The sequence below is a fragment of the Dermochelys coriacea genome, chromosome 11 (assembly GCF_009764565.3).
Source record: "Dermochelys coriacea isolate rDerCor1 chromosome 11, rDerCor1.pri.v4, whole genome shotgun sequence".
Taxonomy (NCBI): Eukaryota; Metazoa; Chordata; order Testudines; family Dermochelyidae; genus Dermochelys; species Dermochelys coriacea.
In genome coordinates this window covers 4,734,371-4,758,856 of record NC_050078.2, presented here as the reverse complement: position 1 = coordinate 4,758,856, position 24,486 = coordinate 4,734,371, and the positions used below count along the sequence as shown (strand labels likewise).

At 43.5% G+C, this 24,486-nt stretch overlaps 1 protein-coding gene and 1 long non-coding RNA gene across 2 annotated transcripts in view; both read left to right on the top strand.

The window, feature by feature from the left end:
- The first annotated feature begins 3,368 nt into the window (after positions 1 to 3,368).
- LOC122458044 lies at positions 3,369 to 7,419 on the top strand. The gene is made up of 3 exons (XR_006277860.1): positions 3,369 to 5,715; positions 5,863 to 6,703; positions 6,970 to 7,419. It is a non-coding gene; the product is annotated as an uncharacterized LOC122458044 (long non-coding RNA).
- A 2-nt stretch (positions 7,420 to 7,421) lies between these two features.
- XRCC5 (X-ray repair cross complementing 5) overlaps positions 7,422 to 24,486 on the top strand; it is a gene marked incomplete at its 5' end in the record, with an annotated part of 66,155 nt that continues 49,090 nt past the window's right edge. Inside the window, 13 exon segments of the mRNA XM_038421998.2 lie at positions 7,422 to 7,512; positions 7,515 to 7,543; positions 8,417 to 8,539; positions 8,541 to 8,580; positions 8,583 to 8,600; positions 11,015 to 11,063; positions 12,707 to 12,801; positions 12,804 to 12,825; positions 13,784 to 13,848; positions 13,851 to 13,971; positions 17,322 to 17,337; positions 17,339 to 17,437; positions 18,738 to 18,873. Of these exon segments, the coding sequence (XP_038277926.2) occupies positions 7,422 to 7,512; positions 7,515 to 7,543; positions 8,417 to 8,539; positions 8,541 to 8,580; positions 8,583 to 8,600; positions 11,015 to 11,063; positions 12,707 to 12,801; positions 12,804 to 12,825; positions 13,784 to 13,848; positions 13,851 to 13,971; positions 17,322 to 17,337; positions 17,339 to 17,437; positions 18,738 to 18,873 (904 nt within the window).

The following is a 24,486-nucleotide window of genomic DNA, read 5'->3' as shown; positions in this document are numbered from 1 at the left end:
CCCCTGCACCTTCCCCTTCCGTCCTCCCCTTCTCCTCCCCCTGCACCTTCCCCTCCGTCCTCCCCTTCTCCTCCCCCTCCCCCTCCCCCTGCACCTTCCCCCTCCGTCCTCCCCTTCTCCTCCCCCTCCCCCTCCCCCTGCATCTTCCCCCTCCGTCCTCCCCTTCTCCTCCCCCCTCCCCCTGCACCTTCCCCCTCCTCCCCTCTCCTCCCCCCTCCCCCTGCACCTTCCCCTCCGTCCTCCCCTTCTCCTCCCCCCCTCCCTCTGCACCTTCCCTTCCGTCCTCCCCTTCTCCTCCCCCCTCCCCCTGCACCTTCCCCTCCGTCCTCCCCTTCTCCTCCCCCTGCACCTTCCCCCTCCGTCCTCCCCTTCTCCTCCCCCTGCACCTTCCCCCTCCGTCCTCCCCCCCTCCCCCTGCACCTTCCCCTCCATCCTCCCCTTCTCCTCCCCCCTCCCCCTGCACCTTCCCCCTCCGTCCTCCCCTCCGTCCTCCCCCTCCCCCTGCACCTTCCCCTTCCGTCCTCCCCTTCTCCTCCCCCTGCACCTTCCCCCTCCGTCCTCCCCTTCTCCTCCCCCTGCACCTTCCCCCTCCGTCCTCCCCCTCCCCCTGCACCTTCCCCTTCCGTCCTCCCCTTCTCCTCCCCCTGCACCTTCCCCCTCCGTCCTCCCCTTCTCCTCCCCCTGCACCTTCCCCCTCCGTCCTCCCCCTCCCCCTGCACCTTCCCCTCCATCCTCCCCTTCTCCTCCCCCCTCCCCCTGCACCTTCCCTTCCGTCCTCCCCTTCTCCTCCCCCCCTCCCCCTGCACCTTCCCCCTCCGTCCTCCCCTTCTCCTCCCCCCTCCCCCTGCACCTTCCCCTTCCGTCCTCCCCTTCTCCTCCCCCCTCCCCCTGCACCTTCCCCTCCCGTCCTCCCCTTCTCCTCCCCCCTCCCCCTGCACCTTCCCTTCCGTCCTCCCCTTCTCCTCCCCCCTCCCCCTGCACCTTCCCCTTCCGTCCTCCCCTTCTCCTCCCCCTGCACCTTCCCCCTCCGTCCTCCCCCTCCCCCTGCACCTTCCCCTCCATCCTCCCCTTCTCCTCCCCCCTCCCCCTGCACCTTCCCCTCCGTCCTCCCCTTCTCCTCCCCCCTCCCCCTGCACCTTCCCCCTCACCCCTCCCCTTCTCCTCCCCCCTCCCCCTGCACCTTCCCCCTCACCCCTCCCCTTCTCCTCCCCCCTCCCCCTGCACCTTCCCCCTCCGTCCTCCCCTTTTCCTCCCCCCTCCCCCGCTCCCCTGCCGGGCTGCAGCGCATGCGCGGGGCGCTCGCTAGGTGGCGCTGTCGCGCGGCGGCCGTGGCTTCTGGTCCCTTTGCGGGCGGAACGCGCGCGCGGCGGGGCCGGTTGGCGGCCGGACGCGGAGCGCGCGGACCCCCCGGCCCGGGTCGGGGCGCGCGAGGGCGCGGGGCGGCGGCAGGTAGGGGCGGGCGCGGGGGGGCTGGGCAGGGTCCTCCCCGGCCCCATAAGGTTCGGGCCCCTCGCGGCCCTGCGGCTCGCAGCGCTTCCCCCCGCTCCCGGGAGGGGGGGCTCGGGCGCCGGCCTTGCCGCCTCGCTCCGACCGGGGGCGTGGGTTGGTCCCGCTGCCCTGCCCTGTCCCGCCGGGAGCTGGGCCCGACTCCCTTTGCTGCCCGGCCAGCGCCCCCTCCCCTCCCCCCCCCGCCCCGCGGGGTTCCGGCCAGCGCCCCCTCCCCCCCCGCCCCGCGGATTTTCAGCATCTTCCCCGGCCCTGCCCCGTCCCCCGGGTGTCAGCCCCTGCCGGGTGGAGATGAGTTATTCCTGCCGTTGTGCAGCTGGCAGTGGAGGCGTGAGTGGGCCAGGATCACCCCGGCCGAGCTGGGAGCCAGACCCTGATCGCCTCGCTCTTGGCCAAGCGTCTGAATCAGCCGGTTGCCCCTTCGCTCGCAGAGGGTGCCCGGGGAAGAGCGGCTGTGGAGGGCGCCTTGCCTGCTCTTACCCTTGGCCTGTGTCCCCTGGCATGCTCCCGGGCTGCAGCTGTGTCACTGCCAGGAGTGTGAATGCAGCTTGAATTGACATACCCACCCTAGCTCGCTCTCTAAAGATAGAGGTGAAGATATTTCCGAGCCGGCTGCACAAACCTGCTTGCCCCTTCTCTCTTGTGCAACCGACACTGAAGCCAGCATCACAGTGTCTTCACCTTTATTGCTTGTGAGAGTACTAGTAGGTCTACCCCAGGGGCAAGCAAACTTTTTGGCCTGAGGGCTACATTGGGTTTCCAAAATTGTATGGAGGGCCAGTTAGGGGGGGCTGTGTCTCCTCAAACAGCCAGGCATAGCCCAGCCCCTGCCTCCTATCCAACGCCCCCCCTCTTTTTGCCCCCTGATGGCTCCCCTGGAAAGCCTGCCCCATCCATCACCCCCGGACCACTCCCAGATCCCGCACCCCTGACTTGCCCCCCGGGATTCCTGCCCCATCCAGCCACCCCTTCTCCCTGTCCCCTCACTGCCCCCAGAACCCTTGCCCCTGACTGCCCCCTGCCACCCCATCCAACCTTCCCCTCCTTCCTGACTGCCCCATCCAACTGTTGCCCACCCACTGACTGCCCTGCCCCCGTCCACACCCCAACTCCCCTGCCTGTCCCCTTACCGCGCTGCCTAGAGCACCAGGTCAGGCCGCAGCTCTGTAACTGCACCGCCCAGCTGCCCAGAGCATTGCACCTGGCTGAGGCTGAGGCTGAGGCTGAGGCTGCGGGGAGGGGGAGGGGAAAGCAGGGGCCGGGGTCGAGCCTCCCAGGCCAGAAGGTCGGGCTGGGCAGGAGGGTCCCACAGGGTGGATATGGCCCGCGGGCCGTAGTTTGCCCACCTCTGGTCTACACACTGACCTTCACATCCACAACTGCAGTGTGGATATACCCTCATCCACTTTGCCTGAATCCAGATCCCTTCCTTGTTTAAGCACTGGAGAGTCATGAAACTACTAGGCCCTGTGAACTGAGGTTTAGGACTGTAATAGTGCCTTTCTGTAAATGCCACCTGGTTTCAGCTTAGATATCCAGAACGCTTTGAACACGGTTTCAGATATTGTTAATCCTGTCTGCATTGGGAAATTTAACTGCTGCCTGAAAGGGGTTCCAGCAATGGATCCTTGAAGCTGATATTGAAAATTAGATGCAGGCTATCATAGAACTAGAAGGGACCTTGAGCGGTCATCTAGTCCAGTCCCCTGCACTCAAGGCAGGAGTAATTATTATCTAGAGTCTTCTAGACCATCCCTGACAGGTGTTTGTCCAACCTACTCTTAAAAATCTCCAATAATGGAGATTTCACGACCTCCCTAGGCAATTTATTCAGTGCTTAACCAGTCTGACAGTTAGAAAGTTTTCCTCATGTCCAGCCTAAACTGCCCTTGCTGCAATTAAGCCCATTGCTTCTTGTCCTATCCTCAGAGGTTAAGAAGAAACAGTTTTCCTCCCTCCTCCTCGTAACAACCTTTAATGTGCTTGAAAATGTAGACCCGAGAGAGTCGTTTTCATCACTGTTTCAGAAAGAGTGTTTGGCTTGTTGGAGTATGGTGTCCTGTCAAGTTTTCTGAAATGGTATTGGAAACAGTTTTGTCTGATCTATCATTCAAACCATTTCCATAGCAGTTTAGGGAAAACCAATGTAAGCACTTTTCCAGTGTGGACCCAGGTGAGTGATCCATCCAATATAGTAAGTAGCCCATCTCTGACAGTGACAGCACTAGATACTGCAGAAGAAGAGTGCACAAAGCTTAGTAATGGACAATAAAAAGAGACAAGGTGGATGAGGTATATCTTTTATTGGACCAGTTTCTGTTGATGAAAGAAAACTCTGGGCAAGCTCAAAAGCTTGTCTCTTTCACCAACAGAAGTTGGTTCAATAAAAGATATTACCTCACCCACCTTGTCTCTCTATATCCTGGGACCACCAAGGTTAGAACAACACTGCAGATGACACACACAAAAAGAGCATTAAAAGAATTGTCCCTATCCATCTCTGGCAGATTAAATTCCTTAAAGACATGCTATCAGCTTGACTTTTTAAAATAAATTGTTTGGAAACATAGTTTCACAGACAGTGCCTTTTAAATAGAATGACCTGAATTTTAAAAAAATGCCTTTGGACAAGTAATAAAAAAAGGGAAGTTTCTTGCTGATACTTAGAGGGGGTGTTTGGTGTTGTTCTCAGGTCCAGCCAAAAGGTGTTTAACTCTGCCCCCTCCTTCTTCCCCTTTTTCTTTGAGCATGTGCCCCCTTTTCAGTTTTCTTTCTTGTTACTTGTACTAGCAAACACCTTTGTGCAAGTGAGGTTCCCCTGCAGAGCACTGTACAAGAATAACCTCATCATGCTAGTGCATGAGGGAGGAAGTGCAGTTGACGATACACGAAGTGCTGTTAAGTGCACAAATAAACTGAACAAAAAGGGGTTTTCTTTAATCTTCACTTTCAGTAAAGTTAAATGCAGGTTATTACAATAGTAGGTACAAAATGTTCAGATGGAACTGTGGTTTTTCAAGTATCATTTTATATCTTTTCCATAAAAAAGACAGCAAACAGAAAAAGAACATTCTGCCGCTTCTTCTGCTCCACTGTCTCAGAAACTCCAAAAAGATGAGGATAACTTATTTTTGGGCAAACTTAAAGTGAGACTTTTTCCCAGCGATTTTGGCAGTGTTAGATTTGTTACAATCTCCTCCATGGACAAAAGTAGATTTAGCTAGTGACTTAGCTACCAGAGACTGTGTATAAACCCAGGTACCACTGTTTACCTGGATATCGTTGTATTCAAGTTGTAACGCAGTTTTATATTAAGTAGCCATGACCAAACACAATCCATATATTTTCTCACCCCACCACTTAACGACTGCTGCTACAAACTCCAGAAAGTGAAGTGCTGTGTTGTTCTACAGTCAAGGCTGTCTATAAATTTAATAATCTCTCTAAATGTATAGCGTTTGATTATTTTCTTCATTCTTATTGCTATAACATTTCAGTGTTTTACTTAAAATAGTTTGCAATATTACCTGGAAACAGAAGCAAAAGATGAGTCTACTAAAACTTTTCACTTCCAGTAGAGGATCTCAAAATGTTAATGAAGTTTTACAGTATCTCTAAGAGAAACCAGGAGTTAAAGTTGATGCAAAGGGATTGACTTAGCCAGGTTAACACAGCAATCATCAGCAGGTCAGGGACTATGACCAATATCTGTTGATTCTCATCCTGTGCTTTAATACCTAGATCCTTCCAATTCTGTTACTTGGCCATTCATTACTATTAATCATGTTTATTCCTGTAGTGCCTATGGGTCAACCAAGAATAGGGTCCCATTGTGCTAAGACACATAGTCCCTGTCCTGAAGAGCTTGCTGTTATGGGTTGGGTTACAGGCTTCTTATGCCACGCATGCTGCTGCCTTATATTTGGAATAAATGTAAAGAAACCGTTGTAATCAGATGGCTGAAACAACAACAGTAACACCCCAAAACACAGGCACATGGAAAAGCTGAGTAGAAGCTTAATCTAAGAGGGTTCAAATGCAAGGGCTAGAGCATTAATTGATGGAACCATTTTGGTCAGCATGTAAGTATCTGTTTGAGAGGGGCGGCAAAGGGAGAGATACAGAGAGAAGCAGAACGAAAGCCAAGCAGATACAGCCTGGAAGCATGGTGGGTGGCCCTGGGATAAGCCTAGAGAAAAAAGAAAAGGAGTACTTGTGGCACCTTAGAGACTAACAAATTATTAGAGCATAAGCTTTCGTGAGCTACAGCTCACTTTCTCTAAGGTGCCACAAGTACTCCTTTTCTTTTTGCGAATACAGACTAACACGGCTGCTACTCTGAAGCCTAGAGAAAAGTTTGCATCAGAGTGCTGGCTGAAAGAGTTTGATGCTATGAGCAGGGAAGCTGTTTGCTGATTTTTGGTTCCTTCTGTGTTTGGAGAAACAGGACTTAAATTCTTTGTAAATAACAAGATTGAATCAAGATATCTGAGTCCATCATTAATTTCTCCCAAGTGGAACAGCATGAAGGGCCCCAAACTTAGACTAGCCACTTGGTCAAAAGGGATAACATTACTATCTAAATAGAGCAGGTGAACACAAGGTACGGGGAAGTGGTATAACAGAAAAGCAGGGTGAACAATGTGATGGCAGCAAATGTAATTTGATGTACATTCAGATGTACGTTCTTTTCAGAAAAAAGATGACTGACTCCAAGCTAGAAAAAGCCCTATTTACCAGCAGCTCAGGAAACCAAACATTTTTGTTCTAGGCTTGTGTAATTTTAATTATTTGCTGCCCACTAGACAAGCTGTTGATGAGCACTTAAAAATCCTTGGTTCAGCATGTGGCTGAAAATGAAAACTGGCCTTTTGTCACTTTCTTTGCAAATGCCACCTAAGGGCATAACAAATGGATGATTTGCCCATCTAGCTCCTTTGCTGAATTAATCTTCTGGCTTTGTTCATCCAGATGACACAATTATTTAGCAAAAAGAAAAGGAGTACTCGTGGCACCTTAGAGACTAACAATTTATTTGAGCACAAGGTTTCGTGAGCTACAGCTCACTTCATCGGATGCATTCAGTGGAAAATACAATTATTTAAGTTAATCAAGACACGTGGAGACTGAGGAATTTCAGAGGGACCTAACAAAGCTAGCTGAATGGGCAACACAATGGTAGATTAAATATTAATAGGTCCAAAAGAAAAAGAGTACTTGTGGCACCTTAGAGACTAACAAATTTATTTGAGCATAAGCTTCGTGAGCTAAAAAGAAAAGGAGTAGTTGTGGCACCTTAGAGACTAGCAAATTTATTTGAGCATAAGCTTTCGTGAGCTACAGCTGTAGCTCATGAAAGCTATGCTCAAATAAATTGTTAGTCTCTAAGGTGCCACAAGTACTCCTTTTCTTTTTGAGAATACAGACTAACACGGCTGCTACTCTGAAACCTGTCATTAATAGGTCCAAAGTAATATTGCTTCCGAAACTGACAAGCTGTCTGTGTGTACCCTGCTGACACGCGTTAACTGTCTGTTAATGTACTTTGATCTAGTCCCATTCAAGAGGATAGATCAAAGCGCATTACCCAGGTGTTAATGCGTGTCAACAGGGTCCGCACAGAGTTAGTCGGTGCAGGCTAGATTCAAACCCCGCAGCTTGTTGCAAACTAAAGGTTCATGTAGCTAAGCCCTGATAATACTGGACTAAATGGACCACTAGTTTGATCCAGTATGAGAAGTCCTATATTCTTATCCTCTGTACAAACGTGTCAAATTAGCAGTTAAAATAACAATAGGGATTAGTAATGCAGTAAAGTGAAATGTACGTTTTATGTTGATCAAGGAGTGAATTAACCTCCTTTAAAATGATTTCACTTAAGTGAGCCCCATCACGTTCTAATTGAGTTGGGTACTTTCTTCCAGGCAGCCATAGTGCTGTGTATGGATGTAGGCTTTGCAATGAGCAATTCTGCTCCTGGAGAGGAGTCTCCTTTTGAACAAGCCAAGAGATGATGATGATGTTCGTGCAGCGACAGGTACGTGTGATTTCGGTTTGAGTATGATACACTTAAAAGGTTAGAAATGAAAGAAAGAAAACAGTGAGGCTTGCTAGACTCTTTTCTTCACTTCTTTTTATTTGATTACATTTTGTTTAGGAGGGAAAGTAGTTAGAATTATTCTAAATGACTGTTTCATGTGAGAGCAACACTGGCCTTCTCCCAGCAGATTTTTGTGGATGACAAGTACACCAAATGCATCCGATGAAGTGAGCTGTAGCTCACGAAAGCTTATGCTCAAATAAATTTGTTAGTCGCTAAGTGCCACAAGTCCTCCTTTTCTAAGTGCACCTAGCTTGATCACTCCCCTTTTTTAAGCTAGAAGAGGCTATTATGGGAAAAAGTGCTGTCTTATAAATGTTCAGCATTGTTAAAACTTAGCGTCATGTAGAATTACTCTAGGAACTGAAAGAAAAGGAGTACTTGTGGCACCTTAGAGACTAACAAATTTATTAGAGCATAAGCTTTCGTGAGCTACAGCTCACGAAAGCTTATGCTCTAATAAATTTGTTAGTCTCTAAGGTGCCACAAGTACTCCTTTTCTTTTTGCGAATACAGACTAACACGGCTGCTACTCTGAAATCTCTCTCTAGGAACTGAGTGATCTGATTTTACTCATTTCCCCCATATGTTGATCAGTAGTACTCATAGTGGCATGCTAGCTGAATTTAATTCTAAGTTAATGAGCTCTGCATGTGCATACATTTTGGAAGGGCTGTATATGTGGTAGCATGGAGTCTGCTGTAATTGATACTTAGTTGCAAAATTAGTATAATACGCTTTCTATTTAACATATGTATGTACAAGACAGTGTGTATTTTTGGATTTTTTTTGTACCTTCTCCATCTCCAGGTGTTTGCTGAGAGCAAAGATGAAGTCTCTGTAGTTTTGTTTGGCACAGATGGTACAGAGAATACCCTTGCCAGTGGTGATCAGTATCAGAACATTACTGTACAGAGACACCTGATGCTACCAGGATTTTGATTTGCTGGAGGACATACAAAACGCGATTCAACCAGCTCTGAACAAGCAGACTGTATCCTCTCTGGCATTGCAAAATCTCTGAACCAGATAAAGTTGCATGGAGGACTGGGAGCTTATGTTGTCAAACTGTACCAGAAGTGTTGTTGAAGTCATAAGTACTATTAAACATGTATTGTTCTTTTGACTTTAGCAGTTGACAGTTTGCACAAGGGCCAGTTTTCCAGATTAACCAATTTTCAAAGTTCTTTATAAGACGTTAGGGGGAGTGTTGGCCCCAGTGAATTGTTTTTAGTATAAAGTACTGAGTTAATTAAGCTTTGAGCACTTCTTGTATCTTCTTCTCCATAAGACTGAGAGAGAAAAATATACAGCAAAGAGATAATGTCAGATTAGGGTCCAAAAAGTTTTTTTTTAAAGGGACTTACAAAGCCTAATGCAAAATAGTTTTCATCAAATTAAACCTATGAAAACCTTTTTAAAAAAAACCAAACGCTCCCACCAAAAGGGAAACCCAACACAGCTGCATGTGCTTAGGCATTTCAGATTGATCAGTCCTCATTTCACTGTAAAATGCATACATTATGAAAAGTCACTTTTGTTAGTAACATAGGTGAAAGTTTTTGAAAGTGTTCCTCTGAACATTTCATTTGAAAGTTTTCCCATTTCCCCTGTTCTCCTTCTCCACCCAAAAATAATTGTTTCAAGCTGTAGTCAGGTTGGCAGAGCAGTATCAGAGGAGCCTGCAGCCAGTCAACTGTATGTTGCCACAAACTGAATCATATTCTCAGTTTGATGGGTAGGAGGTATGTACATGGATGCGATCTATCAAGGGACTTAGGTGCGTAAATCCTGGTTTAGGCACCATTGCAATTCACAAAGAAGTCCAATTCAGCTGTCACCTAACCTGTAGATGCCTAAACTCACTTGGCACCTAATTTTTTTCCTCTGGGTGTGTACACTGCAGCCTCACTCTAGGTGCCTGGTCACCTATCTCCCACCGAGCATGCACACTACTGCCTTGCAATATGTCATCTGGACACCTATCTCTCATGTAGCCCCAGAGTAATTCCAGACTGGGAATATAGGCGTCTGGCTGCCTAAGTTGCATGATGGGGTCTGATCCAGTAGGTGGCCTCCGAGGCATTGCTGCTGGATCCAGATCCCTCAGGTGAGTTCACACACAAAAGCTTGGGATGGAAGGAGAAGAAACTCCTGTAAACCTTTCGCCCAGTGGATAGGGTACTCACCCAGGATTTAGAGGACTCCCATTTAAGTCCACTGTCCTCCCTGAGAGAGAAAAGGGATTTGAACAAGGATCTGCTCCCTGTCAGGCTAACACTAGGCTATGGAATATTCTGATATGGGTCTCCGTCAGTCCTCTCCAATTGAAGTTGTTCCACTTTTATTAAACAATTGAACAATTAAATATGAATTGAACCAGTGAAAAAGTTAGAGTAACTGTATAGCCTAGTGGTTAGGGCCTTCACCTGAGAGGTAGCTGATCCCTCAGGAGGAGATGGGACTTGAACTGGGGGTCTCTCATATTCCAAGTGAGTCTCCTATCTATTAGGCTAAAAGTTATAAGTGAGGTCCGCCACCCCCAATCTACTGGGCTGTTTGTTTCAGACCCCCACACAAACTTAGGTGGCCTAATGCCTGTCTTCCTTCAGGTCATGGATTGCTATCAGAGCTAGGCGACTCCTTGCAGCCTGGACTTACGTGCCTATCTCTGAGAAAGCGGTGGGACTTAATACCCCCCTCTGGTTGGCATCCCTCAGTGGCTAGCTCAGGCGGCTCCCTGCCTAGTGTGCTGGCTTTGTTGTTCGGCAGTCTAAGGTGCCTATCTCTCCCCATTTGTTGTATGGGTAGCCTAGGTGCCTAACTCAATCCGTGTAGTTGGCAGTGTTGTGCTTGTGATTTTCTAGGCACCTAAAAGTTAGGTGCCATGATGCTCAGTATTGCAGTGCCTAAGTCCCTCTGTGGATCTGGGCCACAGATCCCTGAGCACAGAGATAAAAGCACATCTTCAATGAAATTACTTGAGAAAAGAAATGTATCAAGAGATGTCAGAAATAGATGTTTATTATGAAAAGGGGAATTAGCATGAAAAATTATGTCATATTTTGAAACTACATTGTAGTTTTTACTCATGGATTCCAATAAAGAGATGATGATAATACAAAAAGTCTAGGTGATAAATGTTTCATTGGGCTCAATCCTGCTCCTATCATAGCTTTGCTCTTGACTTCAATAGCAGGAGTGGTCCCTGGTAACAGTCTTCCCTTTAAAAGTTCAGGGAAAATAGAGGGTTGTAGGAAAGGCAATAAATAGATTTAATAGGTGCTAGTTTGGTTGTCGTACACTAAAATGCTTTAACTGTCTCTGCAACCGCTAAAATAAAGAGAAAAAACAGGTATGTTTGTGACACAGTCTTGTTCTAAATGTCTTTGGTCTTTACTCACTTAGTCCTGGATGCACTTGTCGTGGGCATGGACTTGCTTCAAAAGGAAACAATGTAAGTACTGCAAGCCTGAGGACTTGCACAAGAATTCTGAAATGGAGTTTTGAGATCTGAGCTGACTCCACTTTAATGATGCAAGGTTATGTGACGAGGGAAGATGCTGCTTTTAAAAAAATCACCACAATGAAAAGCTATCCTAAAAAACCTCCTAGAGAGACCCAACCTCCCCAAGCAATTTAAGTCACTTGAATAGAGCTTGCCCCATAGGGAAGTTATACTGGTATAAACTAAGGGCTTGGTTACACTTACATTTTATAGCGCTCTAACTTGCGGCTCAGGGGGGTGAAAATCACCCCCCTGAGCGCAGCAAGTCAGAGCGCTTTAAAGTGCTAGTGTAACAGGCTCCAAGCACTCGGAACTAATCCCCTCGTGGGAGGTGGATTACCCGGAGCGCTGGGAGAGCTCTCTCCCAGCGCTTGCATGCGACCACACTCGCACTTCAAAGCGCTGCCGCGGGAGCGCTCCTGCGACAGCACTTTTTGAAGTTTCCAATGTAGCCATGCCCTAAGATGTGAATCTAAACCAACATAATTATATGCCGATCTAACTCTTTGGGTTGACACTCATATTCTGGTTATAAGAACACTTTTGTTGCTTGGTGGGGTTTAAGATAACTGAATAAAGCCACTCTTAACTGGTAAAACTTCCTGTGTAGACAGCCCTAAACAGGTTTACAGTGTGCTCTTCAGGTCAATAAATTTGGACTTGTTTGGACTAATGAGGGAAGTAAACCCTTGAAATACCTTGTATCCAACTGCCTAGGGATGAAATCCATATACTTAATTGGAGCATCCTAGCTAATCGTCGCTGTCAGGAAGGAGCTTAAGTATATAGAAGTAGCCTCTAAGGGTATGTCTAAACTGCTGCTGAGAGCAGGCTTCCCATCACAGGTGGACAGACATGCGCTAGGCTCTGATCGAGCTAGTGTGCTAAAACAGAAGAGGGGCTGTGACAGCTTGGGCTAGCCGCCTAAGTATATACCCAGGGAGTTGAGTAAGACTCACTCTGCTGCTAGCCTGAGCCACCTCCCCTGCTGCCAGGGCTCCAATACTATTTTTAGTGCACTAGCTGGAGGAGTATGTCTACGCATGCTGGGAATTACACCTCCCAGCTGCAGTGTAAACAAATCCTAGAGACCTGCCTAGATAAAGAAAAATGTTTTTTTAATTGTGTGAGCTTAACAGGATTGGGGAAAAAAAAACCCTTAACATCCATGTAGACACATTTTAATACCTTTATAATCGTGGCCTTGCAGCCTCGGAGGAAGTAGCCAGCACCTTTAGTAAACACCAAGGACCAGATCTTCATTGGTATACACTGGCATATCTCCATTGACTTCAATGTAGTTAAACTAATTTATGTCAGCTGAGGGCCAGGCTTTCCATTCACTTGGTGGGGAAAACATCAGAAAAAGGACACGGACTTCCCCTGAATAATAATAGAAAGAACAAACCATGCTGACTGGATGTATTCTTGTGGTACTTAAGGGGCAGCATGTCTTGATGTTTACAGACTTCTGTACAAGAAGTTCTAAACTTTATTAGAGACACAGTTTTACATTTTTTTAAATAAGTGTTTCAGCAAATGATGCAACAGGATTGTTTTATTTCTACAAATCTGTTTTTGTTGTTTAAGAGAGAAGAATATGAGAAACGACACATTGAGGTGTTTACAGACCTTAGCAGTCCCTTCAGTGAGGATCAGCTGGAAATTATCATCGCTAACTTGAAGAAAACGGAATCTCACTGCAATTTTTGTAAGTGTGGAAATAGCTCTAAAGCATCTTTACAGCTTTGTGCCATTTTCATTACATAATTACAACCATCTTAAATTTTCTGTTTGTGGTAAGGTGCTCTGGTTTGGTGTAAAGGTGCCATTCCCTGTAATATTATTATTATTTGAATTACTGTAGTGTGTAGGAATCACAGAACAGGACCGTCATGGTGCTAGGAGCTATACAAACTGGGAAATAAAAAGTTGGCCCCTTCCCCAAAGAGCTGGCAATCTCAGTATAGAAACAAGAAACAATAGATACAGACAGACAGATGTGGGGAATACAGGGAAACAATAAGACAATATTGGTCAGTGGGATAGGCAGTAGTCTCAGCACACCAGCAGCCTAACTATGTCTCAGGTTTTTTTTGTAGACCTCACAGAAAAGGAGAATATGAGGTAACTGGATTTTTATGGGGAACTCCTCCCAACCATGAGGGGCAGCATGGAAGAAAGCACAAAGGTGTTTGAAAATTAAACAAGTAGGAAATTTAACAGTAGAAAATATACAGGTATTGTCAGGGAGATGGAATAGATCACCTCACAGGTCTTTTTCTAGATGGGCTTCTGTTATTCTTAGATAACTTAATGACATTGTTTGGGGTACAGCAAAATATCATTTCATCTAAGATGCTAGTTAAACTCTAACCCAGATTGTAACCTACAGGAAAATGTCAATTTTATTCATGATTCACCACTATTACAGGCTATTAAAATCTCATACAAATACAGTTATTACAGGAATGACTAATAGCACAGCTATAATTAAGGGATTGGGAGGGTAGCTTTTGCTGGGGCTTAGAACTGACATTTGAAAGGGCATCAGGCTGAAGAAAGAGTCAATCCAAATGCAATTTTTGTCTCTTTTTTTTAATCTCCAAAATGAGTTAGTTGTTTTAGTTAAGTACAAAATAATTAACTGTTTTTAATTGTATTCTTAGCTTGCCGTTTCCAGTGTATGATGAAGATGGAAGTGGGGATACGGGCGATGGTCGACATTCTGATATGTGCAGAACCCTTTTCCAAGGAAGGGCTTAACCGAACAGCAGAAAGAAGGCATATGTATGGTGATAAAATTGATGTTTGCTTTAGAGGAAGAAGGAGGCCTGGATGAAATTTACACTTTCAGGTAAACTTGAATACTCCCCTTTCAGATGCTGGAAGTTTAGTTCGAATTTCATCCACAAAAGGCTTAAGGAATGAGGTGGCATTTTGTAGTTGTGTAATTTGTCCACACATTTGGGTCCTTTAAATCAACTTCAAACTTCTTTGATTCAAAGAACAGATAAGAGAATTATAAGATACAATGGAAAGCGAATTTTCCTTCATAGGGTACTCTGTCTGTCTTTATAGAAAGTATCCCTTATTCTTCCTCTGTCTTGTGTTTCTCAGAATTTTTTTAAGGATGGTGATCCTCTAATGAGACTTCAAAAACATATTGAATATAAGGTATTTAGACGATGAATGCTATTTTAGAATGTGTGTGCAGTGCATGTAAGCATTTGCACATAATGGTAGCCCTGGTTTCCTGGTCTCAGATTGGTTGCAGATCAACTAATTTATCAAACTCCACAGAAAGATTGTGACTGATGGTTGCTTCTTGAAGCTCATGGCTTATTAGCAAACTCGCTGTGCTATTGTGTCTAACAATGGACTGTTCAGTAGAATTGCTAATGCGAGGATAGCAAGATTGTTTACGGTTTGGTGTCTCCACAGTGGAAACAATAAAAAAATGTGTGTGTATCTTAGAAACACTGCAGTTGCTGCTATGCCCAAGACTTCTCCCCGACAGGTGTTTTAGATTGGTAGCTTCCTCCCCTCATCCTGCCCAACTTATCATTTGTACCATCTCTCCTTTTGTAGCCATTATATATTGTTTCCGCATCTTGCCTCCATGGCTGGTTAGAGTGTGTTATATGAGAAGGGAAATTTAGACCTTTTATTGTGAGGGAAATATAACACCGACCTGCTACATATTTATTTTCTATTTGACTACAAAGCAGCCTGAGATTTTTCGATGACAATAAAAAACAGGCTTTTTGCTGCACCTCAAAAACCAAACCAAACAATATATTTTGATCATGATATCCTTAGGATAAGCCACCATGCATGAAACTGTCAGGTGTTCTAAGTCTCCCCCAGCCCCAAAGCCTCCCCCAGCCTCCTTTCTCAGTCCACTGTGGAAATACCACTATCCTGCCTGTCACTCAGTCCTGAACCTGGGCATCAACTTTGACTTGGACCTTCTCTGTCTAGTCCTCACCTCAGGCTAATATCTAAATCCTGCAGATTCTTTTTGCATAACGCCTCTTAGCATGTAGCCTTTCTTATTCAGTCACACAGCTATAACTTGGATGCAGGCTCTCATCGGCCCGCTTCTTAATTACTGCAGCATCCTTTTTCTGGCTGTGACAAACACAGACTTGCCCCACGCATATCCATTCTGTCTAAAGCCATCTGTTGTGCTGCCTCTTGTCTTATACGTAGATTATACAGACTCTTTGGGGCAGGGACTGTCTTTCTGTTCTGTGTTGTATAGCACGCTAGCCCAATGGGGTCCTGTTCCTTCACTAGGGCTCCTAGGAGTTATTGTATACAAATAATAAATGCCTCTTTTATCTCTACCTTACCTATCCTGGGCTATAAATGCAGTACAGCTCGGCTTACTCCCTGGTTTCAGGGGAGGTCTGAACCTTTGATAAGTGGGGGTTGGCTAACCAGATTAAAGCTTGAGTGCACTTTAAGTTGTTTAAGAATATATGAAGCTTTAGATCAGTTTATTCAGCTTTTATAAAGCAACCTTGCAAAACTGTCATGAAAATTTACTAACCCAGACACAATATCTCCTTTCCCTCTTTTTACTATGCTGCTGATCAAAAATATTTTTCCCCCTATAAAAATAAATAATTTATCCAAGCAGATGGGCAAGTAGAATTTTGTAATATGGTTTTAAGGTCTGATATTGGTTTAAACTGAGGGTGGGGGGGAGTCAAGAAACACAATGTGGGACCAAGAAGGCAGGCTACAGGGCAAGAGACATTTATGCTGTCTTAGGCTTTGTTAAAATGCAAGTTAATCAAAGTCCACTTGTGTGTGTAGATATGGAGTTGTGTATTATTTATAATCAGTTAACTATTGGACTATGCTGTCTGCAAGTCTACAAGGGCAAAATTTGCTTATAGACTTGGTCTTCACTGTTGGGGAGAACTGGGAATCTATTTCTTCTAAAAAACATAGGAAATTAAATCTAAAGAACTCGGTTAATACAGAATTAAGGTAGCACAATTGAGATTTAAAAAGTTAAGAAATGTACAAGTTAAAATTGAGTTTTTTTACTTTAACTTTGCCCCTTGAGTGGCATGAATTATATAGTTTTAATTACATGGACACAGGTTTTTAAATACACATGTAACCTAGGTTGTACAAAATGCTATTGAATTATCTTGCATTATTTGATACGACTGTGGCTATGTTTTTATTGCCAAAAGGGTGTATTTTTTACAGTGGGATAACTAATGTGTTAGGTAGTTAAAACCTAATGGAGACAAGATGCAGATAGTTTTTACTGCATTGTGGCTAGGTGCGGGTCAACATTATACTCCCCAGCTGTGGTTAACCTCTCTGAGCTACATTGCTGTAAAAACTACATAGCCTTGTCTCCACTAGGATTTTACAGCAAGATAACTACTATCTCACTGTAAAAGCATGCCTTGTTGGTTGTGAAGACACATCTTTGTGATCATACAAAAGATGTAATTAATAAATATTCCCTGAGTTAAGACCATATGTTCAATCTTAATTTTCAACATGTTCTGACTTTGAGCTGTGCCACCTTATGCAATGTTGTGTTTTGTAATTTTAATGTACAGTCATTTAAAAAAAACCTTTTTTTGCCTTATGAGGTTTTTTATCTGCTGTTGGCTGAGAGATATTCAAAGTAGCTGATTTTATCCTAACTGAGGCTGCGAAAAGAATGTGTATTCATTAACAACTTATTAAAAATGTGGTGGAGTGTTAAATACCAAACAAACAAAATAATGTTATTGATACAAGATTCTTATTTTTTCATCTCCAGCCCAGGAAAAATCTTACCACTGAGAGGTGTCTTTTGTAATTTGGGCTGTTCAGCTGGCTAATTACTTAAATTGGGTTAATGTTAGCTAACTGCAAAATGCGTCCCTAAACAACTGTGTAATCTCTTCTTCCTCATAAGAACTGACATGCTGCCTTTATCCTTAATATCATAGAGTCATAGAGATGTTTAGATGGAAAACACCTACTATGGGTCCACTTCTCTGCCCTCCTTCTTACTATGATCATAACAGGAAGTGTTCTATGGTAGTTTATTTTCTAGTGCTTTGTGCAATCCAAGCCAGACCAGTTGGCTTCCACCCTTTTCTGAGGAGATTGCATTTTCTGGATTGTTTTATTTTACCTTATCAAAGAATTCATCTCTGTTTTTTTGATTCTTTAATTTAGAGAGAGCCTGGAGCGTGCTTTCAATGTTTAAGAAAATCGAAAGAAGACCTATGGCTTGGCCCTGCCAGCTAACTATAGGTTCTAATCTGTCTATAAGGATTGTGGCATACAAATCAGTAAGTTACTAAAATCACATATTTAAGGATATTTTGGCAGGAGCATAGTTAGCTGCACCTTCATTTTTTCCTTAAAGACAAGAAAATTAAATACCTTAAGCTAGATGAAGGAAAACATTATGGTGAGATTTTACATGCGCAAAACCCAATAAATCTAAATTTGTTAATAAATCTAAAGTTATAGTTCTCACAGCAACCATAACTTTGCCATATTAGACATGCGTGTTAAAGCATTAAAGTTAACAATATTCAGAAAGAGAAAGTAATTCCTATCCACAATGTGACATTTAATTGTATAAAATTTACAAACCTGACTTAGGGTGCTGCATTCACATGGAGCACTCCAACTGGCTGTCTCTGAAATGCCCAGAAATGAATGAGGCTTAATTTTTTCCTTATTTCTCAGGGGAAATTGTACTTTTTTTTAGAAATAGTAATAAGGATACCCTCAATTTGAAATCACATTTGTGGGCATAAGTGTTTTACTTCCTGTTGTTACAAGTCACATGTAAGATTACAATAACTTTAAAAGATTAGTAAAAATATTTTCTCTCTTTTTCAGTGTTTGCTGTGTGCAATTTGGCAGGACCTTACATATAGTCAGTTTCACTATTCAGTCAGTCTGTTTCCCCTGTTGTTTGTGTGGGTCTTTCACACAGCAATAAGAGGAAAAACATTTTAAAAGTAGGAAAACATGTAACACCACAGCTGCCTATCATGTAAATAGTAGCTAGGCAGCCATGTAGTTCAGTGATACTGAGGTGATTTTGGTGAAATAGAGTTTAACTGGTTCATCATCTGAACCTAAAAATAGGATTCTCTTCAGTATTCTGTTGCTTCAAGGCGAAAGATTCTAATTTAGTAATATGCTTGATGTCTAGAAGGTGGATTTATTAGGCTTGGGTAAGGTCTAATCACTATAGGCTTCCCTTGCCAGCTTCCTGTTTCTCCTCATTTATAATAATAATATTATTATTATTCATTATTTGATTATGGTATTGTGCTAGGCACTGTACTAAGGTAGAGTAAGAGACAGCCTCTACCCCAAAGAGTTTACAATTTAAATAGGCAAGACAAGCAAGGGTTGGAGGGAAATGAGAGCCATTTGTTTAATCTGAAATGAGAATTGTCAATATAGGTAGAGCACTAGTGATAGTCAGAGCAGCAAATGCTGTTTATTGGTAAAATGACCCAGCACTTGGTCAAGAAAGATTATTCTAGGACTTTATTCTCATGTTGTGGTGGGGACCAGCCCCAAATAAGATTTAAATATTCCTTTTCTTTCAATGTTGACACAAAGCTCACAGAAGAGAAGGTGAGAAAGTCCTGGACTCTTGTGGATGCCAAGACCTTAAAAAAGAATGTGCAAAAAGAGACTGTCTATTGCTTGGATGATGACGATGAAACAGAAGTTCAGAAAGATGATCTTGTTCAAGGTATGGGTTATTCTCTCTGTGCCCTCTTAAGACATTTAGGCTTAAATTTTAGGACTTGTTCTCCTAAATCACTTAAATGTATTTGAAAATCCCACCCTTAGGTGCCTAAAAACAGATTTAGAAGTCCAACTGTGGCCTTAGATTGTAAACTCTTGGGTGTAGGGAGCTTGTATATCTGTAAAATTCATGTTGTTGCCACTGTAGCTAGAGCTGCATATTTTTACAAAGACAAATAATACAAAATAAACAATAACAAAAATGAATACAGCAAAATAAAACAAAAAAACCTCATCCTGCAGTTGTTGGCTCCTGGTGCACTAGTCGCACTGCCACTTCATCATGATCAACGTATGATGGATGGAGGGGTTGCTGGGCCAAACCCAAGCAGTGCTTTGACCCTGTGCGCCAGGTCCAAATACCCAGAGCAGGAAGCCAGGCCCAGCCCTGCAGGACCAGAGCCACCACTGCAGGGTGTGTGAGGGGTGGGCTCACTCTCCAATCCCCACCTCGCCCCAGAATTCCCTGAACCCTCTTCACTCCCCATCCATCCCCTGTGTGGATAAAATGTATAACACAAAATAACCTCCCACCCCAAAATTATAAAAAATAAAAAGAATTTCACGGGACTCTAATGTTGCAATATTAATAATATGCCAGATAGGAACTAGAAGGCAGTGTCAGTTCCCAAGCTGTGCTCTGTGGAGCACTTGTGCTCTATGGTGGATGGGCTGGTGGAGGGTGCTGACTTTTTTTGTTTCCAGGTGTTAAATTGCATCAAAATATATCTAAAAATATATCAAATACTTTTCCATGCAAGCAACTGCTATATCAGTAGGAAAGTATGTGCCACAAGAATATTATACAATTGTGAATGCTGTGGTCTCTGTGATGATGAAAAGAAGGGGGTGTTTAGGGTATAATCTCTCTGTTAGATGTGGTTCTCACCATGAAAAAGTTTGAGAATTAGCTTTACCATTTAGACTAAAAGGAGGTTTGAGGTGCCACAGTGACAGAATGCAGGACAGTACTCACAGCATGCAAATTTGTGTTTTGCACAGTTTAGTTTCTCTTTGAATGCAAAGAATTCAATTTCTTAGATGAATAAAGGCACATCGTCAACTTGAAATACAGTCCATTTTTAAAAATTTGAGTTAAAAATTGTTTCAAGTGCTATATCTGCTTCTCAGTCTCCCTGGGTATGTCTACCCAGCAAAGAAAAACCCGGAGCTGGCCCGTGCCAGCTGGCTTGGGCTTGTGGGGCTGTTTCATTGCTGTGTAGACTTCCGGAGGCTGGGCTCTAGGACCCTGTGAGATGGGAGGATCCCAGAGCTTGGGCTCCAGCCTGAGGCTGGAAGCCTACACAGCAATGAAACAGAGCCACAAGCCCAAGTCGGCTGGCACCGGCCAGCCATGGGTGTATAGTTGCTATGTGGACACACCTCTGTACATTTTTGAGGGTACGCAGTCACATTTTGCTATTTTAAAAAATGTTTCTTTCTCTTGGTGCTATTTAAAAGTCTTACACAAATGGGGGAAATAGAATAATTATACAGGGGAGACGGTACATATGACTACAGAAGGTCAAGTGCACCAAGTAAAATGAAAAAATAGAAATATTTTTTTTCTCAACTCCTTTAATTGTCGTAATCTTAGGTGTTGTTTGTAACAATACACCGGACCCTCGCTAGAATGCGTGTCTATATAATGCAAATTCGGATATATCATGCTCGCGGCCATGGATCCCAAATTTAAGGACAGTACAGTACAATTTTTTTTGAGTATAGACACGATAAATCGACCTCTGAGCGCTCTCCTGTCAACTCTACTACGCCACTAGAATGAGGAGCGCAAGCGCAGTCGACGGGGAGCATCAGTTATTCATGTAGCTGAAGTTGCGTATCTTAGATCGACCCCCGCTGTAGTGTAGACAAGCCCTAAGACAATTGCTGTAGGCCTAGAACGCCATACAACTGTAATGTAATAATAATTTACAGGTACAATACTGTATTTATCTTTAGAAGGATGTCAAAAATGTCAGGCAAAAGGAAGGCTTACTTGATACAGGAGAAATTGGACGCTCTCGAACGACTTAGAAATGGCGAAACTCAGGCAAAGATTAACTGCGATATTGGCATTAACGAGTCCACCTTTCATGGATGGCTAAAGAATGCTGACAAGCTTGGAAATTACATTCATAACCTGGATGAAGAGCATGGCCTTCAAAGAAAACGAGCCCATTTAGTGAATGATGCTGTGCTTGATTCTGTGGTGTACATGTGGTTTGTGAAAGAACAGCAGAAAGGCATTCCGATCTCTGGTCCGCTTATAGCCATGCAAGCGGAAAAATTCGACCGGGAACTTAATGGCAAATTCAGCAATTTTAAGGCGAGTTCAGGTTGGCTATGGTGATTTCAGAAAAGACACAGAATCTCTCAGATTGCAGTTTTGGGAGAAAAACACTCTGATGACGACAACGCGCAATCATACCATGCAAAGCTGAGGGAAATGTTACAGGCAGAGGGTTACTCTGGTGGAACAGGTTTACAATGCAGACGAAACAGGAATTTATTATAAATGTTTCCCGATAAAACCCTGGCTGTCAGAACAGATGAACGTAAGAAAGAAGGATATAAACAGGCAAAAGATTGCCTTACTTCATGTTTTGTGTGAATGCAACAGGCAAGCATAAATTAAAACCATTGTGCATTGGAAAGTCCTCGCATGCCTCGGTGCTTTCATCAGGTAAATGTGAATGCCTGCCGTTTCATACAAGAACTCCAAAAATTCCTGGATGGCGAGAGATTTTGAACAATGGTTCTTCACCGAATTTGTCCCTTCTGTGCGAAAGCATTTGTGGGTAAAACGCTTAGAAGAGAAGACCGTTCTTTTACTAGACAACTGTCCAGTGCATCTCCGGCGAAAGACTCAGAACCGGTGGCGGTAAAATATGGGTTGAATACTTACCTAAAAACACGACTTCCAAAATCCAGCCGCTTGATCAAGGTGTTATCGCCATTTTTAAGCAGCCTATCGACGGGAGCATGGTACGACAAATGATAGAAAGCAAGTTGTCTGTCACCGATTTTCTGAAGAAGTTGACTATAAAAGACTTCTTCTACATTGGCGGCGATTCCTGGAATTTATTACGCCCTGAAACGATAAACCCGCTGTTGGATGGTGGGACTGAAAGAGTCGTTTGGCCACCCGCTCCTTGAAGAAAATGAAGAAAGCTGATCGCAGTCTGACAAGGAATTCGACTTTGAGGGATTTACAGAGGAGGAAGTTGGAAGACAGACATGGAGTGGATGCAGGAGCTGTGACAGCAACTGTCCAGGCTCGGGGTAACTGTTCTGCCACAAAATATCGTGTCCCGGATAAGAGGCGCCGATGAAGCAGAAGAATTTGTCCAGTTGCTGAAAGTCCTAACAAATGACCAATTCTTCAGGCAGTATGACCAAACAGCAGTCCAGAAGCTGAAGAATTGGCCTTCGCCATGGAGAAGAAGAGGAAGATGAATTGGACGTCGTTCCAACGTCAACGTGACCGTAGCCGGCTTAGAGACTGCTTTGAGGTGGTTTGAGACGCAAGACGTTGAACCTATAAAAATGAATGCAGCTACTAGCCTTTTGCAGTTTGCTAAGCAGAAGCGCACAGCGGCAAGAAGCAAAAGCAACACACCTACTTTTTAAAGAAAAACTAGATAGTTTATTGTAATGTCTACTTTAAATCTCGAATAAAGCAAAACTTTTTTTTTCTCGTGTATTGTTTCCTTCAGTAGGAGTTTATTTTCTAAGTTTTCTATACTTTATGGATGTGATCATTTACTGTATACAGTAATTGCATTTTAGCGCGGTCCCTGTTATAGTGCGGTACTTGGCATAGATCCCAAATCCCACGTTCTAGCGAGGGTCCGGTGTAGTAGGTTAAAAATGTTCATACATCTGTGTGATTTTAGTTAACTGTGTCCTCTTTAAGCAAGATGATGTAGTTAGGAAAAAAGCTAGTAAGTAATGTTAATTTATGGGTTCTGTGCATGTTCATCATTTCATACTTAAAAAAATCTGCTTATATTATAGGGTAGATTTTAGGTAGGGTTCTCTTCGAATTCCACAGCATCTTTTCCTGCTAAATATTGCCCTCACTCCAGTTAATTTGGGGACACTTTCTATTTCCTTCAGTATGCTTAAATGTTTCAGATGAGTTTATAATTTGCCATGTCTTCAGTGAGAGCAGGGTTGGGTCTTAAATAGGGATCTATCCATGTAGACTTAGTAGAGTGGGGGGTACATTTATTTGCCTGCTAGTAGTTGTTCTCTAAGATGGCACTGTCCTTGGATCTAAACTACTCACCTCTGGAAAGTTTTTATATTTTGGGATTTGATAGTAGACTTTAAGGCCAAACTGACCATTATGCTAATCTAATCTGACCTCCATCATAACAAGGGATTTTAGCGAGCAATTCCTGCACACACCCACATGTTGTGGTTGAGCTGCAGCATATTTTAAAAAGAGGCTAGAAGTTTAAAATGTTGGTACAAGGCTACGATGTGTTTACAATATATTAAAACACTCTTGATCCTTCCTCACACCAAAGCTGCTGCCTGCTTCCTCAAGCAGGGTCAGAACATTCTAGAAATCTTTGAGCATTCCTGACCTCCTTCTGCTGAGTCCTGATCTGTGAATGCTGTCAGATACTTTCTTCAGAGAAAAGCAGTAGTAAATAGTTACAACTTACTTTTGATTCCAGTATCAAAGTAAACTAAAGAGACCAAAGATGACTTCACCCAGTGGCCTGACATTCACTCCAGTTAAAGAGCTCCTGATGTTTCATAGATATTGTTGAAGAACGTTCTTGTTTACAGAGTATTCTGCACATTGAGTGTGTTTTTTGAGTTTTGCTTTTTCATTTTCTTTTCAAATTCCTAAGGAAGTGTACATGCAAACAAGTTCTTCATTTTGGGGTGTTCATTGCTTCTGGTGTTTATTCCCCACCTGAAGACATCATCCTCAGGCTCTGACAGCATAATCAGCTAAACAAGAAGCTAATTGTGATATTGCAAGCAGAATATTGTAACATCAGATTGGGGATAAGCAGCAAGAACAGGTGATACTCCTGAGAAACAAAGATCCTGATTTCATGCAAATATCCCTAGTAATAACAAGCAAGGAAGCCAAATACAGAAATAAACACTAGATCAACTAGTCTCTTTATAGAAAGGTTTTTGCTTTTCCATGAGGCATCAGTAGTTCTTTAATATCCATTTTAATGGCACTTGGTTCTCTGAATTTTTGTGGATTCCTTCTTTGAGTCTCCTGCTGATTGTGTTATGTTTTTGCTATTTTTATTTGCAAGGAGTGCTCATGCTCTTTTCACTGAGTATTGTTTTGTGAGTATAAGGTGTTGGGCAGTGTGATAAGTAAATATTTTTTTTCTTTCCTGATATCTGCAAAAGTAGGTACATTATGTAAAATGATGCACAAGGAGTGTAACTGTTTTTTGTGATTTGCAAATTGTGTCTATGGAGTGTGTGATTATGTTGTTAACAAGAGAAAGTAATTTTGATGTAAATTACAAAGTTAATCGTTTAGGATATAGCTGTGGGGCATGCATGT